Source organism: Equus asinus, unplaced genomic scaffold (assembly GCF_041296235.1).
Source record: "Equus asinus isolate D_3611 breed Donkey unplaced genomic scaffold, EquAss-T2T_v2 contig_803, whole genome shotgun sequence".
Taxonomy (NCBI): domain Eukaryota; kingdom Metazoa; phylum Chordata; class Mammalia; order Perissodactyla; family Equidae; genus Equus; species Equus asinus.
In genome coordinates this window covers 2,262,527-2,278,582 of record NW_027225520.1, presented here as the reverse complement: position 1 = coordinate 2,278,582, position 16,056 = coordinate 2,262,527, and the positions used below count along the sequence as shown (strand labels likewise).

The following is a 16,056-nucleotide window of genomic DNA, read 5'->3' as shown; positions in this document are numbered from 1 at the left end:
CATTTTTTTAATTTTTTGTGAGGAAGACTGTTACTGAGCTAACATCTGTCCCAATCGTCTACTACTTCATATGAAGGAGGCCGCCTCAGCGTGACTTGACGAGCGGTGCTAGGTCTGCGCCTGGGATCCGAACCCGCGAACCCCAGGCCACCGAATCGGAGCCTGTAAACTTAACTGCTGTGCCCCCGGGGCAGGCCCCTGAGTGCCTGTTTCCTTGCCTTGTGGCGGTGGTTCCGTTTTCCCGTCTTTCTCTTTTCTTCTCTCCCGCGAGGCGGAATGAATTGCGAGCCCAATGCCCTGAGCTGTCGGCCACAGTCGCTGCCCTTGTACCTTTGTGCAATACGGTGTTGGTGTTTCCTGAGCACCGACCACATCTTCCCATGAGCCATCTCACTCAACTGCCGCGTTCAGGACAATCTGTGACTGACGTGCCACCAGCATCCTGTATTCACGGTGGGAAAACTGAGGCACAAGGAGTCTGGCGCTCCAGGCAGAGGGCAGGGCACCTACACTGTGGGGTGGCTGCCCCTGGGCTGGTTCTGGAGCCGTTGTCAACCATGTGCCTTCTCCCCAGTCCATGGCTGGGCTGACACAGACCCCTGGGCTGCTAAGTCACAGGGACGTCGTTCGCTGCTGGTCAGCGCTAGGAGGCCGCGCACCTGGTCACCTGGGAAAGGACAAGGAAGAGGGATGACAGCGCTGCTACGCCTCCATGCAGACACACTGCTCGGCCTCTCGCCTACGACCAGGTGTGATTCCTGAAAACGAGGTTGCTGTCACCGTGTCAGCCGGCTTCTGCCAGACCCGTTACACAGTTAATACTCAGGCCGGTCCTGAGAAATGGACTTTGACAAAATGGACAGAACGTGACAAAGAACTTAAATCAAATCTTCCTGCGGCTGTCAGTGCACAGCAATCCACCACGAGGCTCACCCTCGCCCCCCTGGCTGGCCCGAGCGTCCCCATGGGTGCCCTCCTCCCCCTGGATGGCCACAGGCACACTCCAGCTGGCGACGGCGTGATGCTGACTCCACCACACGAAGCCCTGAAAGCAGCGGGGTGGGCTCACTGGGGCGTCCTGGACATGTGGTGTCAGGCCCTGTGTCGCTCACGCCCACTATCTGTGCCCCCCTCCTGTGGAGACATAGGGACATTTCCTGCCCAAGGGCTGCCAAGCGACAGCTCTGGAACCTCGCTGGACACTCACGAGGAAGTCTGTCTTCATCTGCACAAGTCACGCGTGGCGACCAGACCTCCTCATGAATCCGCAGTCTACGCAGATGCGAATCCAGGCTGGGATCCGCGAGCAAGGCTTTGCCCTGGGGTCCTGGCGGCTCTGCCTGGGGAAGTAACGTGGCCTTTGTGCCCTGGTGACCTCGCGGTGACCCGGCCGCCACCACACGTGAGGGGAGGGCGGGAGGCCAGCATGCCCCTTTGTGGAGCAGCAGCAGCAGCAGCGAGTGCTCGTGGCTCCTGTCCTAGGCGTGAGGATACATGCAAGCACCTCCTGAGGGGGCTTTGGGGGCCTGGTGTCCCTGGTGCTGGTGTCTGCACACACCACAGTCCTAAAGGTGGGCGGTCCCCACCACGGGCTAGGCGCCTGTCCTGCGTTGTTTAAAGGTGAGCGAGTGCAAGAAGCTTACAAAGGCCCCAATCTGAATGGGAGCACAGGGAGGCAGCCGGCACGGCCTCAGCACCGCAAGAGTGTGGCTCGTCCACGTGCTCCTGCGGGAGGAGCTCCGGGGGCCACCACCATCTCCGACACCGCATTCCCTCCTGCCCCGTCAGCAGAGGGCGCTGTCAAACTGAGGTTCCGCCGTCTGGGGGAACTAAGACACCACACAGGCATCATGCTCCACCCCCACCGTACTCTGAACCAGGTGGAGCATCTCCTCATTTGTCTAAAAGGCAAGGACACCATCTTCCCTGCCCCTTCTCTACTCCACGCTGTGCCGTCATTTCTGTTCCTCCTCTGACCATTCCCAGGGCGGCACGTGTCTTCGGCTTTGTGAGTTTTGTCCTCCGTCCCCAGGCCCCACGTCTTTTTATTTACTTTGTGACGTCTGTCACCACACGGGAGTTTTTAGATCACGTTTGTAGTCGGCTTCATTCTCTCGTTGGTCTAACAGATGGTCCAAGGCAGCACTGGGAGCTACTTTATGACATCTGAGCACGTGCCCTGTGCTCACGAACTCAGAACGACCGGCACCACGGGGACAACGTCTGAGGTCTGTACAGTGGCCCATCGACCCTCCCATGGCCCTGCTGGGCGGGGAGGCCTCGGACAACAGGAGAGGCCAGAGGTATAGAGAAGGACATGGGGGGCCAGTTCCAAGGAGGATGGACACCGGGCCCCCGTGATGCAGGCTCGGCCGCAGTCCGAGAGGGGGAAGCTGATGGGCCACCCGGGCAGAGGGGCCAGCCTGGGCCAAGGGCACGGGGAGCCCCAGGTCCTGTGTGGGCCTCGCAAGGGGCAGAAACCACGCGTCAGGAGCAAGTTCACCAAACCTCTGTGGGTGGAGACGCGCCAACGTGTCTTCCGAAGCTGCAAAGACTGAGCACTCTAGGAGGCAGTATTCACACTGCACGGGATGAACCACATCTGACGGTTTCTACCCGCTTCCTGAGCACATGGCGCAGAGATTCCCACGACAGCGATGGCACCGGCTCAGTCACCTGTTCCTCCTTCTCCATCCCCCACCGTCTGCTGGTCCGCTTGTCTCCAGGGGCAGGAACAGGAAGGGGATGGGGCCCAACAGCCAAATGGGCCTCCCAGTCAGGACTGGCGGGGAAGGGCCTGCTGGTCGCGATGGAGACACACACACAGACGCACACACACGCATGAGGCCTCCACGCCCAGGGCTGCCACGCGAGGGCCTGTCTCTGCCTCAGCTCGTGTGTCTGTTCCTGGGGGTGGACACACAGCTCGCTGATCTCCAGGAACCCCTCGCCTCGTGCGGCAGCCCGGGTCCTTCTGACCCTGGAACACAGCAGAGCTCCTGTCTTCCTCTGCTCCGGGCCCTGAGGCCTGGCCCCGAGGACACACGCATAGCTCCATGAGACATGACCTTCTGGACAGCGGCACAGGACGAGCAGAGTGGGACACGAGCGAGCTTACTGCCTGGGGAGCTTGACCATGGTGGAGGGAGGACGCCCACATGGGCTGCGCAGTGAGAGACGGCCCCTGTGGTCAGAGCCATGCGGACGGGGGGAATTTGGGGGGAATTTGGCAGATGGAGGGAGGGAGGAAGGGAGACAGCTACAAACTTAGGGGCAAAGACACAACCACAGGTCTTTGGTGCTCTTGACAGCGCCCTGCAGACACCCCGCATGGCCACACTGGCTGCTGCCAGCAGGAGGGCTTCCCTTGAGGGTGCCACACGTCCCTTCCACCAACACGCTGGTACAGGAGGACGGTCCCCTGGGTCAGGAGTTTGAGAACCACTGCACCACAGCTCCCTGGGGCACAGCGGGTGTGTGGAGGCGCTAATGACTGCCCCTGTCACTGCCCACCTCAGGGCCTTTGTGCCTACTGTTCCCAGGCGCCCCACAAACACTGCCTTACCTCATCTAAGACCATGATCAGATCCCACCTGCCACTAGCATGTCATCAATAGACAACACAACACCCCCCGCCTGAGCCCACTCCCACCTGCCGTCCCCTCACACCAACCATCACCCCAGGTCACAAGGTCATCCCTGACACACCACACATCCCACCCCACCTGCCGCCCCCTCATAGTAACAGTTACCCCAGGTCACAAGGTCATCCCTGACAGGACAAACATCCCACCCTACCTGCTGCCCCTTGACAGGAGCCATCACCCCAGGTCACAAGGTCATCCTACACACCACACATCCCACCTCACCTGCAGCCCCCTCATAGGAACCATCACCCCAGGTCACGAGGTCATCCCTGACAGAACACACATCCCACCCCACCTGCCGCCCCTTCACAGGAACCTCACCCCAGGTCACAAGGTCATCCCTGACAGAACACACATCCCACCCCACCTGCCGCCCCCTCATAGTAACCGTTACCCCAGGTCACGAGGTCATCCCTGACAGAACACTCATCCCACCCCACCTGCTGCCCCCTCACAGGAACCATCATCCCAGGTTACAAGGTCATCCCTGACAGAACACTCATCCCACCCCATCTGCTGCCCCGTCACAGGAACCATCATCCCAGGTCACAAGGTCATCCCTGACAGAACACACATCCCACCCCATCTGCTGCCCCCTCACAGAATACATCACCGCAGGTCACAAGGTCATCCCTGACAGAACACACATCCCACCCCACCTGCCGCCCCTTCACAGGTACTGTCATCCCAGTCAGGCTCTGTAGGCTTTTCTGTCATCCCAACTAGAAGGTGCAGCTACCCTCCAGTGCCTGGCACAGAGCAGGTCCCCAGCAATATGCAGTGATGGAACGCACATCCCAAAGAGCTCCCCTGAAAGGAAAACACCTTTCGCTGTGTTCGGAAAGCTGCTACCTCAGAGAACTTGGCCACATGACTCTGTTTCCCTCTGTCCACAGTGAGTCTCTCCCAGCCTGGAACCTTCCATGTCTCTCACACTCATGGGGAAGCAAGCGTCTCCCACCAACTCACTCCCTGAGGCACAGCGCAACACTGGATGACCCAGTTCTGGTGCTGGACTTGCAGGATCGACTCAGGGAGAAGTAAATGCTAACATGTGTGCTCTTTCTGCGGCCCTGTCAAGACCCAGGTACCCGGACCAGCCCTTCTGAGGAAGGCAGCTGGAAATGCTGGGGAGAGCACTTGACAAACATCTTCCTGAGTGCCTCACGGACTGGCAAGAGAGGAAGGACTCTCAGGGCACGGACGCTGGGAAGGGGCACCCAGCGAGGCCAGGAGAGGCTGGACAGGCGCTGCCTTCAGGGAGTGCACTCAAGGGGGTGAAGTGACCGTCACCTCACAGTGTTGCAGAGCTCGGGGACAGGAGGCAACATCCAGCATCCTCGACGGAGGCTGCCCCCTGAGCGGGATCCTGGGGGCTGCCCCTGCAGCGAGAAGAATGAAGTGGAAATAAATCCCCACCAACCTCTGACCCCAGGAAGGAAAGGACAATCATAGGCCTGAAAGCTGGTGCTGCATCAAGGGGCTGTGGGCAGGGGTGGTGGCGAAGCTCCCCAGAGCTCACAGCAGACTCCCAGTCAAGTGTGCAAACCAAATGTACATCCTGTGCCTGGTCCCCAAACCCTCCAGCCGACGACGTCAGGCTGCCACAGATCAGCAGTGCCCGGAAGCAGCAAGATGTGCTGAGGTGAACCATCCTCAACTCGGGACTCAGAAAACGCCCCAAGTTCCAAGGAAAGTGAGGCGTTCATGATCAAAATGCACAAACACACATGAAAGGAAGGCACCATGGGGGAGAGCCGGCAAGCAGGGAGCAGCTGGGCTGGCGAAGACTCCGGACTCTGACGTTGTTGAGAATGAGAGCCGACACGCTTCATATATCAAGACAGGGAGAGGCTTGAAGATGCAAGAGTGAGGAGACTTAAGACAGCCCCAAATAAAACGTCCAGAAGAACAGGAAACACACTTGCTTTCTGGGTTGGAGAGCAGAGCAGCACAGCTGGGAGGGACTCGTGCCCCGGGAGGGAGGAGACGCAGGTGCTGAGCCTGCAGCTGCAGAGCTGGAGACACATCCTGAGACCCGAGGCCCAAGGAACCCCAAGCAGGAGTCCTTGGAGCGACCCACACTGCACACCGGACGACGAGACGGGACAACACCCAAGACAGCGGCAGATCCTCAGAACCTGCCACAAGGAGACGGAACGGAACAGAAAAGGGGACCGTCTCCAAAGGAGCGACCCAGGAGCCCTGCAGCCAGCTTCTCGACAGAAATGCAGGGGCCAGAGCTGGAGGAGAGCGGCTGCCCTTTCGCCCAAACGCCACCTCCCGGGAGGTGTCTGCCACACAAAACCAACATGGAGACAGTTTGAGACCAAAACGGAAGAAAAGCAAAAGCGAGCCGGCCACTGTCAGCAGACGCTGGTCCAGGATGTGCGGGGGACCGTGCGTCAGGCAGAAGCCAAGTGCTCCTGACGCAGGTCGGAGATGCAGGAAAGGGGCGTATGGGGGGCAAATCTCAACACGCTGACTGTGTGAATCATCATAAGGCGGCGATTTTATTTCTTTTTACAAACCCTCCGAAGGCAACAACAGCAGTATAAAATGAATGGGGTCATGGAATGGAAGTGTCTGAGAGTTTTGTTTTTTTTTGTTGAAGAAGATTAGCCCTGAGCATCTGCCGATCCTCCTCTTTTTGCTGAGGAAGACTGGGCCTGAGCTAACATCCGTGCCCATCTTCCTCTACTTTATATGTGGGACGCCTACCACAGCATGGCTTGCCAAGTGGTGCCATGTCTGCACCTGGGATCCGAACTGGTGAACCCCGGGCCGCTGAAGCAGAACATGCTCACTTAACTGCTGCACCACTGGGCCAGCCCCCATCTGAGTGTTTTGAGCTGGAAGGCAAAGGTATTAATTTTTCACCTGGAAAAATCCAGTAGTGGCCATTTCTAGGATGAGCAGTCAGCTAGGAGCAAGGGAATACTCCAAAGTAGGAGAGGAAAAGAGAAAGAGGAGGCAAGAAAGGACAGGACGAAAATAAACCAAGATGGACGAACAGTCATAACACGTGGAAACAGACAAACGGCACAGTTAAAAGATGAAGATCAGAAGGAAAAAGAGAATCGTGTCTATTCACAAGAGACACACATAAGACGTAAGGGTGCAGAGGGTGAACATCTTCTCAAAAGACGGAAAAGGGTAGAGGGGCCGTGGGGTGGCTGGACTGACGTGCACACAAGAGGTGGAGGTGTGGACAGTACTAGAGAGAGACAGGGACCGCGTCAGGGCAGGCGACCAGGGGAAACGACATGCCTCAGAGCTGGCCGATGCCGGCCCCAGGAGCCCCACACGGACACGGCAGACGCTGCAGGGAAAAGCAGAGGTCCAGCCCCCAGGGAGGCCGGGCCCAGCTCCCCGGAGCGATGACGGAGCTGACCGGACAACGAGAAACAAACAGCCTGCTGCAGACACGGGAGATTTACAAGTTTAATCTCCGGGACAGAAATAGATGCGGCCCCAGCACAGCTGCAGCTCTCACATTCTTTTCCAACACACAGGACGCCGTTGGGGGCTGGCCACCTCCTGGGCCGCAAAACAGGTCTCAGCAGGTCCTGCAGGGACCGTGGGGCGCATTCCCCGACCTCCAGGGGACGCGGCCAGATGACTGGAATGAACAAAAGTGGCAAAAACACACACGTGTGTGTGTGAAAGGAGAGTCCTAAAGTACGGCTCAGGCCTCTTAAAAAATGGCAACCAGCCGACCAAGGGGCATTCGGGTCCCCAAGCCTCTTGCCTGGGCTCCCACCCGCCCCGCCCCACGCAGGCCCCCTGCAGCCCCGATCAAGGGGCACGGCCTCACGGAGAGCTACTTCTGTAGAGGGCCCCAGCCGCCTGCTCCCTGACTCGACCCCACTCCTGGGACCTCAGACTCGCCCATGGGCCTCCCAGAACACACAGTGGGGCGGAGCGGTGCCCCCACGACCAAAATCCAAGCCCTGGGATAAAGCAAAGGCATCTCTTCTCCCGCAGAAGGGTGTGGGGGAGCCCAGCAGAAATCCGTCCAGCTGTGTCTCTGGGGTCACACCTCCCAACACCAGCCTCGGACGGTCAGGTCCCAGAGGGGTCAGACGGCACGTGCTGGGACATCAGATGGGTCCCTCCGACTCCAACGGGCCAGGACAGGGCACAGGTGGCAGAATGAGAGCAGGCCAGGCAGGGACGCTGGGCCGGAGCGGCCAAGCCCAGCAGCGTCCTGGGCGGCCCCGTCTGAGACCGGATGCAGCAGCAAGGCCGGGACAGGGCCCTGGACGGGGCCAGGGAGCTCAGGGGGACAGCCTGTGGATTCCAGGTGAGCCCAGGCCCCAAAGATGCTGCACCCAACAGGAGGCCCCTGTGGGCCGCGAGCTTTCTCCTCGGCTCCCGTGGACCCTCCACACCAGCTGGCAGGAGGTGCGCCAACTAAACGCGTGAACGACACTCCACGCTGACAGATGGGAGCCAGAGGTCAAAGTTTAACACAGGGGAGCCAAAGACAACAACGGGGGAGCCAGGCCCTGCACACGGGTTCGTGCGAAGGATCTCCCTCCAGCACAGGAGGGGCCGGGCTCACTGTGGAGGCTGCTGGGCCAGCCGCGTTCACAGGAGGGAGCAGAGCTGTGTTCCCAACACTGACACAGACGGGGGAGCCCGGCTGAGCGGGGTCCCCGGCCTGGACACTGTCAGCCTGGCTCTGCACCTGCCCCACAGGACGGGCTCCCAAGGGGGCGTGTGTGTGGCTCTGGAGTGGCCTGTGAGGGGAACCTGCATCCACAGCCGAGTGGACAGAGGGGCCGCTTCCAGCTGCCAGGGTCCTGGGAATGTGGATCAAAGGGGGTATTCATGACCCTTCCTGCAGGGTACTGTGACCCCACCCAGACTAGGACCCCAGACTGTTGCCCACTTGCCATCTGGGACAGGCAGAGCTGGGAGGCCACGCTGTCACCCCAGGGAGGGGAGGTCAGCTCAGAGTCCAGGACTGTCCCCAGGGGGTGGCCACACTGGGGTCTGGAATGACGCTCAGCGGGGTCTGTGTGCCCTGAAGGACCCTGCAGGGAGGCTGGACAGCGTGTCCGGGCCCACAGCAAGGTGACAGAGTGGAGGAGCAGAGGCGCCCGTCAACTGTGCCTGAGCCTGTTTGTGGAGAGTGGGTGATGGGACCCCCGGGGTACAGGACGCTCAGGACCCCTTCCAGCGGGGTGAGCCGAGCATGTCCTGGGCCTGAGAGAGCCTGCAGTGACCACCGGGAGTTGGCGCTGCTCGGCGCCCAGAAGGCCCGAGAATCCCTGGGCAGGGTGGGCGGGTGGACATGGGAGGCGGGAGCAGGGATGGCTCCACTGTGGACGGCACAGCCGTGCCCCAGGGTCCTCTGCTCCGGGCCAGGGGGGCCCACTGAGCGGGTGGCGTGGCCGTCAGGCTGAAGCACCACCTCCCTCCCTCCACCCCCAGCCTCTCCCTCTACCCCCAGCCTCTCCCAAAGATGTTTGCTGACCCCCCCAAGGCTGTGTCCCGAATCCGCCCTCCAACATCTTGGGATGAAAGGAGCCAGGAGAACTCTCCTTCTGCTCCTCCCACAACCCCCATGAGAAAGACCCACTGGTCCACCGCCTGCAGCCCAGGGAGCACTCACGTTACGCAATGCACATCGTCACGGCTGAGAAGCAAGGTTGAGACATGTTTTCTGTGACAAGAAACAACTTCCCATGAAATGAATTCATAAAGTTTGATTCCCAAAAAGTGATTTTCATTTGATAAGCAGCAGCCCTAAAGCAATGCAGACTTTCCTGCATGGGCTCTGTGGGGAGCCGGGCCCCCAGGCACGACCATCCTGGGCGAGGCTGGAGGGATTTCCGGGTCTCCCACACAGCCCAGTGGACCATCAGGAGAAACCCTAACTGCCCCACATCTGTTTTCCTATCGTCAAAGCAGGACCCGCGTGGGGCAGATTCCACTCCTGGGTCTCCAAATGCAGGCACTTTCCTTAAAATCTAGGGACAGACTCACACCTTCCCCAGCTGCAGACAAAACTTCAGAAGTTGGAAGACACAAGACAGGAAAAATTCCCAAGCTGTGTAAAAGCTGAGATATGATCCCAGAAAAACTCCCATTAAAATATCAGCAGAAGGCAGGTCTTTTTTTCCCCCAGATGGCCCGGTCTGATTGGATGTCATTTTTTTTGGCCACAACAGGACGTTAAGTCCTGGCCTAGAGAAAAAGTGCGGGTGTCTAACTGCAAGAGGTGAGGCGTTCAGGAGCAGGAGCCCCGGCCCCAAGCCCTGTGGCCCTGCCCCCAGCACCGGCCCAGAGCTGAGGCGAGGACAAGATATGCCACGGAGAGACCCCTCGAGTCACAGACAGACTCTGGGGATCACGGGCTGTCTGATGCTTCCAAACGACTGGGTCCCTCAAACTAACTCGTAACACGTCCAAGGTGTAGACACAGCAGGTCTTACTCCTCTGAGCACACACAACCATGGAGAGGGTGTCTACACGCCAACTACTCACTATCAGCACCGAGCCATCCACTTGCCCGGCCCATGTGTGCAGATCCCCACAGCCCAGTAAACACCATGTGGCCGAGAAGGCCAGGCGTCCCACAGGGCCGTGTCATCACGGAGATGGCCGTGACCATGGGCCAGGCTTCCCACCGGGACCACAGGGTCAGGTCCCCACCCGAGCCAGAACCTGTCCACGCGCTGGGGGCTTGCATCCTGGCCACACCGCGGCACCTGCCGCCAAAACTCCAGCAACGGGCGAGCTCTTAGGAGCTCTCCCAGCGACTTCACGCGGGACCCACGCTCCCTGCACGGGTGGGTGCGAGCAGCCCCCGCCCCCCCCACACCAGGGAGGGACTCGGGAGGGACCCGGGTGGGCCGGGGGGGTGACATGCGGCAGACCTGGACCTGCTGGAAGGCCTTGAGCCTCTTCTTGAAGCGGGAGGGCAGCACGAAGTCGCAGCCGCGGGCCAGTGAGGCCAGCTCCTGCCTCAGGCTGGGGTCCTGGCACAGCGACGGCTCGTGGAGCCGCATGTCGGCTCGCGTGGGCCGCCAGGGCCCGGGCCAGGCACCTCGCTCTGGCTCTTGCTCTCGGGGCTGGGCCTGGCTGGGGCCGCTGGGCTCGGGGCGGCAGCTGCGCCCGGCAGGACGGTTGGGGTGGCTGGGCTCAGCGCACTCCGTGCGTCGCTGGCCAGGCGCTGTGGGGGCCGGCCCAGGCGGCGCGCGTTCCACAGGCTGAGGAGGGCACATGGCTGGAGGAGGGGTGGCAGGCCACCCCTCCCGCGGGCGGGCGGGCCGGCGGCTGTGCAGGCGGGAGGGGACAGCTGGCGCGCCCTGACCGAGCAGCTCTCTGCGCGACTGCTGAGGGTGCGGGAGGCCTTGCAGGGGGCGGTGTCTGCAGGGACCCCGGCTGTGGCTCAGTGTGGACGCACAGGGCACAAACAGGTCAGCAAGGACAGCCGATCTGGGGCAGATCTGGGGCCGCCTGCCAGCGCTCGCACAGCGGGGAGGTGGCGCTCTCCCCAGAAGCAAAGCCTGCCCGCCCGCCCACGACTAAAGGGGACCTGCCACAGGCTCCTCGCGGAGGAGCGGGTTCTACGCTGAGGCCCCAGCCTGGGACCCAGATGCAGCCAAGCAGCTGTTCCCTCCCTGAAAACGCACTGGGAACAAAGGGGTCTGCCCGCCCCAGCTTCCCCTGCTCCTTAGAGGCTGAGAAAACATACTGAAGCTGCAGAGGACACCGGAAAGTTTTCTCTTCAAAAATCGGGTGAGGGGGTGAGTATTCTGGCTTCTGTAGTCTTGGTGCCGGTTCCACACGACAAAACGTAGAATGTCAGGACAGGGCAGAAAGTACCACAACATACAAGGTAACAATATGGAACGACAGTGTGGAACGTCACGACAAAGTACCAAGTAACCAGAACGTCCAAAATAACGACAGTGCACAAAGTACCAACAGGGCAGAACGTAACCACAACGCAGGATGTAGCGCTAACGCACACCATAAGGTAGGAGCCAGTCACATAAACGTCAACAGGGCAGCAGACAGCAGGTGCACTGAGGATGCGGCCAGCGGACACACGGACACCCGGCACCTCCGCCCGCTCCCGCAGGAAGGACCAAGGCTGCAGTGGGGGCCGAGTCGCCTGGGCCCACGCAACTCAACAACAAAACATCAAACAACCCAATCAAAAAATGGGCTGGAGACATGAACAGACATTTCTCCAAAGAAGATATACTGATGGCCAATAGGCACAGGAACAGATGCTTATCATCGCTGATCATCAGGGAAATGCAAATCAAAACTACACTAACATATCACCTTACACCCGTTAGAATGACAAAAATATCTAAAACTAATACTAACAAATGTTGGAGAGGTTGTGGAGAAAAAGGAACCCTCATACACTGCTGGTGGGAAGGCAAACTGGTGCAGCCACTATGGAAAACAGTATGGAGATTCCTCAAAAAATTAAAAATAGAACTACCATACAATCCAGCCATCCCACTACTGGGTATTTATCCAAAGAGCTTGAAGTCAGCAATCCCAAAAGTCCTATGCACCCCAATGTTTATTGCAGCACTATTTACAATAGCCAAGATGTGGAAGCAACCTAAGTGCCCAGCAACAGATGAATGGATAAAGAAGATGTGGTACATATATACAATGGAATACTACTCAGCTGTAAAACAGAACAAAATCATTCCATTTGCAATAACATGGATGGACCTTGAGGGAATTATGTTAAGTGAAATAAGCCAGCAAGAGAAGGATAATCTGTGTATGACCCCACTCATATGAGGAATTTAAAATTATGGACTAAGAACAGTTTAGCGGATACCAGGGGAAAGGTGGGGTGGGGGGTGGGCACAAAGGGTGAAGTGGTGCACCTACAACACGACTGACAAACATTAATGTACAACTGAAATTTCACAAGATTGTAACCTATCATTAACTCCATAAAAAAGTGTTAAATGTATATCTTTTTTTACTTATCAAATACTTAAGGGAAAAAAAGACTACCCATTGTAGGACAACTTACTCTGAAGTAGACACTCTCACATATGGACAGTGGTAATAAAAGGATTTAGAAAACAACTTGGCAATAAGCCTTTGATCTCTTGAGTAATTCTGCTTCTTTTTATCTATACAAAGAAAATAATTCTTAATAAATAACTTTACTCACAAAAGATACTGATCTATGAGTTATTTACAACAGCGAAAACACTGTAAATAATTAAAATGTATAATAATGGCTAAATAAACAGGTATGCATAAAAGTCATACAATATCATACCATCCATTAAAAATAATTCAAAAAAGTTCAATTATAATATGGAAAATAGTTCACACTACAATGCTAACCAAAAATAGCAGGCTATAAGTTGTAGACAAAATATGATCACAACTATGTTTAAAAGCACATGAGGTAAGCCCTGTGGGATAGTGGTTAAGTTCACGTGCTCCACTTTAGCGGCCCGGGGTTCATGGGTTCAGATCCCAGTCTCAGACCTACACACCACTTATCAAGCCATGCTGTGGCGGTGTTCCACATACAAAATAGAGGAAGACTGGCACAGACGTTAGCTCAGCAACAATCTTCCTCAAGCAAAAAGAAGATAAGCAACAGATGTTAACTCAGGGCCAATCTTCCTCAACAAAAAAAAATACAATAGGGGGCCAGCCTGGTGGCATAGTGTCGTTAAGTTGGCAGCAGCCTGGGGTTCACAGGTTCAGATCCTGAGCACAGACCTAGCACCACTGTCAAACCACGCTGTGGCGGCATCTCACATAAAATAGACGAAGATTGACACAGATGTTAGCTCAGCAACAATCTTCCTCAAGCAAAAAGAGGAAGATTGGCAACAGATGTTAGCTAGGGCCAATCTTGCTCACACACACCAAAAAAAAAAAGGAAATAAAATAAAATAAAATAAAACTATTACAGTAAAATACTGTCAGAAATATTAATAGTAGGTGTTATCTAGATGATAATATTATAGGTGATCTTTTTCTACCTTTTCATATTATAAATTTATCGCTTTTATGCTGTAAAAGTTCTGTTTTCTTTTTTAATTCATGTAATTTTCTTTTATAGTTCATAAATGAAGATTGGAGATGTATGAGGTAAACTAAACTTAAAAGTTGAAAACTTAATTTTCCTAAGATTTTGCAAGGTAATCCACTCCCATTCAAGAAATTACTCATATGTGCATGTGTTTTTAGTTTTAAAATTATTGTATCTATTTACAATGCATTATAAAATATACAGCTCATTTATTTGTTAGTATCCATAATAACTTCAGTTATAAATCAAACAGTATTTGATAGTTAGCTTTTCACACCTCCTTTATTTACAAGTTTACTCCTTGCTTTAGTGTTAGAAATCTTATGTCCTTATTCAAGTAAAATTATAAGAAATTCTATCAAAATCTTCCAAGTATTAATTACATAAGCATATAAAATAAAGTCTAATTGTCTATAAACTTTTTATGCCTTGATTTTAGTCGCAAATGTGATACAGGCCCATACAGGTTTCCACTACGCTGCTGAATACTTAACCACAGCTTCCGGTTGTTAGGGTAAATGGTGGAATTTTTCTCAGTGGGTCCACGTGTCTTGGGTTTCCTTACAAAAACTTACCAAATTTTAACATGTGCATTTTATGCACACTGACCTGATTTAAACCTCATGAGAACTTTATTACAGGAACCTGAGGCTCAGAAAGGCACTTATTTGCTGAATGCAATAAGGGAGTTAAATAATTTGCACTTACAGCTACTAAGTGGAAAATTAGGAATTCTATCTCCAACCAAAGCCTACGCTATACTGCACCCCTTAGGGGAACTCCAGGCACAGTGACAAATATAATTTAATGAATAGAAAAAGTAGTTACCCTAAAAGATAATCCTCAAAAAACTCAAAATCTGAAGTACAGTTTCTACTGAATGTGTATCGCTTTTGCACCATTGTAAAGTCAAAAAATCGTTAAGTTGAACCACCATTAAGTTGGGAACCGTCTGTACTTAAAAGGACTATGGACAAACTAAGACGTCCATGAAAGTGCTTTCAGTTACTAGAGCATACTTTTCCAAAGTTTTTCATCTTTGTTCATTGCTATCTTTATTGTTTTATATATGCTCATTGATTTAATTTACTTTTTTAATAAGACACTTTATGGACACATGAAATTACCCGAGTTCTCTGGCTTTACTGCTCATGCTTAAGCCACTGTGCTTACCACACTATTTTCACTTGGACATAGCAGCAACTAAAGATAAGTCACTAACAATAAGAAAAGTAAATCATTTTAAAATCAATTCCTAAAACTTCCAACTAAAACTGGAACCGATCCTCACAAAGACCAAGACTTGACAGGCGTTACAAAAGTATTTCAAGCAAAGGACAGTACGAAAACTAAAGCCACAGAGAGCTATGGCATTTCACATAGGACCATTTAAAAAAAAAACAAAAAACACTAACCAGTCAGCTACAGCCCATAAGGAGCTTATAAGTCCTCACTCCTATGCTCACAACAAGAAAAAAGATAAAGGAAACTGTAAATCAATAACATCTTAGAAAACTGAGGTCACAGGGCAAATCACCACTGAAAACACTGGAGACAGGCAGATACAGAGAATCACAGCTTATCTGGAGTGGGAACACTTCAACAGTAACTGACAAACTGTAGGAGACCAAGTATGGATCAGCCTGAGAGTTAAAATATCTTGGGGTCCCAGTTTTGGAGGGGGGCCCCACACTTTCCTGGGTTTTACGTCCAGGAACCCTAGGAGGTTTTCAGGTTTTCACAATGAAGATCTGAGGAAAATCCTCTTCTGCTTTGAGCAGGAGAAGGGGAAAGTAACCATACTGAAATATGCCCAGAACATTCTCTTCTTAACAAAGTCACACCCTGAAGATAAAGTACTTTAGCAGAGCATCATCTACCTGGAGGAAGAGCAATTAGGCAACCTCAGCCTCCACCAGCCTTCTTGTCTCACCGAAGCTGGGGGAGGGAGGGAGGGCTAAAAGACACTTTTGAAGGTCACAGTCCAGGGACTCAGGACCACTAGAAAAAAATGAGATTTAATCGTAAGATTACAGAACACTTTCCCTCCCCAACTGCTTATCACCCCATCAACAGGGATCCACCATAACAACAGTGAATTACAAGTGAGAATACAGCAAGATAACAGACTCTGTTTAAGAAGGAGTTTTTACTTAGGGAAATCCAAAGAAAACAGGAAGAAAAAAATTAAAACAAGGAAACTAGAAGAAAATGAAGCCTCTGTCACCTACGGGTACAGCAAATATTAAACACAACCCAGTTCCTAGTGAGATTAACATAAAAGCTCACACTAAAAGCCTGATTACCTCAGTTCCTATCACCAGAAATATCATATTTGGCTTTCAAAAAAAA

The 16,056-nt window shown here is 54.2% G+C and overlaps 1 protein-coding gene across 15 annotated transcripts in view; it reads right to left on the bottom strand.

Annotated features, from left to right (window-relative positions):
* LOC139044376 (serine/threonine-protein phosphatase 2A regulatory subunit B'' subunit beta-like) overlaps positions 1–16,056 on the bottom strand; it is a 145,173-nt gene that overhangs the window by 44,710 nt on the left and 84,407 nt on the right. For 7 of the 15 annotated variants that reach the window (XR_011501321.1, XR_011501320.1, XR_011501318.1 and 4 more), the window contains exon 1: positions 10,538–14,163. The exons of 6 other annotated variants lie outside the window; for them this stretch is intronic. Coding sequence is in view for 5 of the 9 variants with exons in the window: in XM_070503858.1 (XP_070359959.1) it covers positions 10,538–10,885 (348 nt within the window). In the remaining 4 variants the exon portion in view is untranslated. Of the gene's footprint in view, positions 1–10,537; positions 14,164–16,056 lie in introns of those variants that run through there. 2 more of the 15 variants (XM_070503859.1, XM_070503863.1) reach the window with 1 other exon arrangement.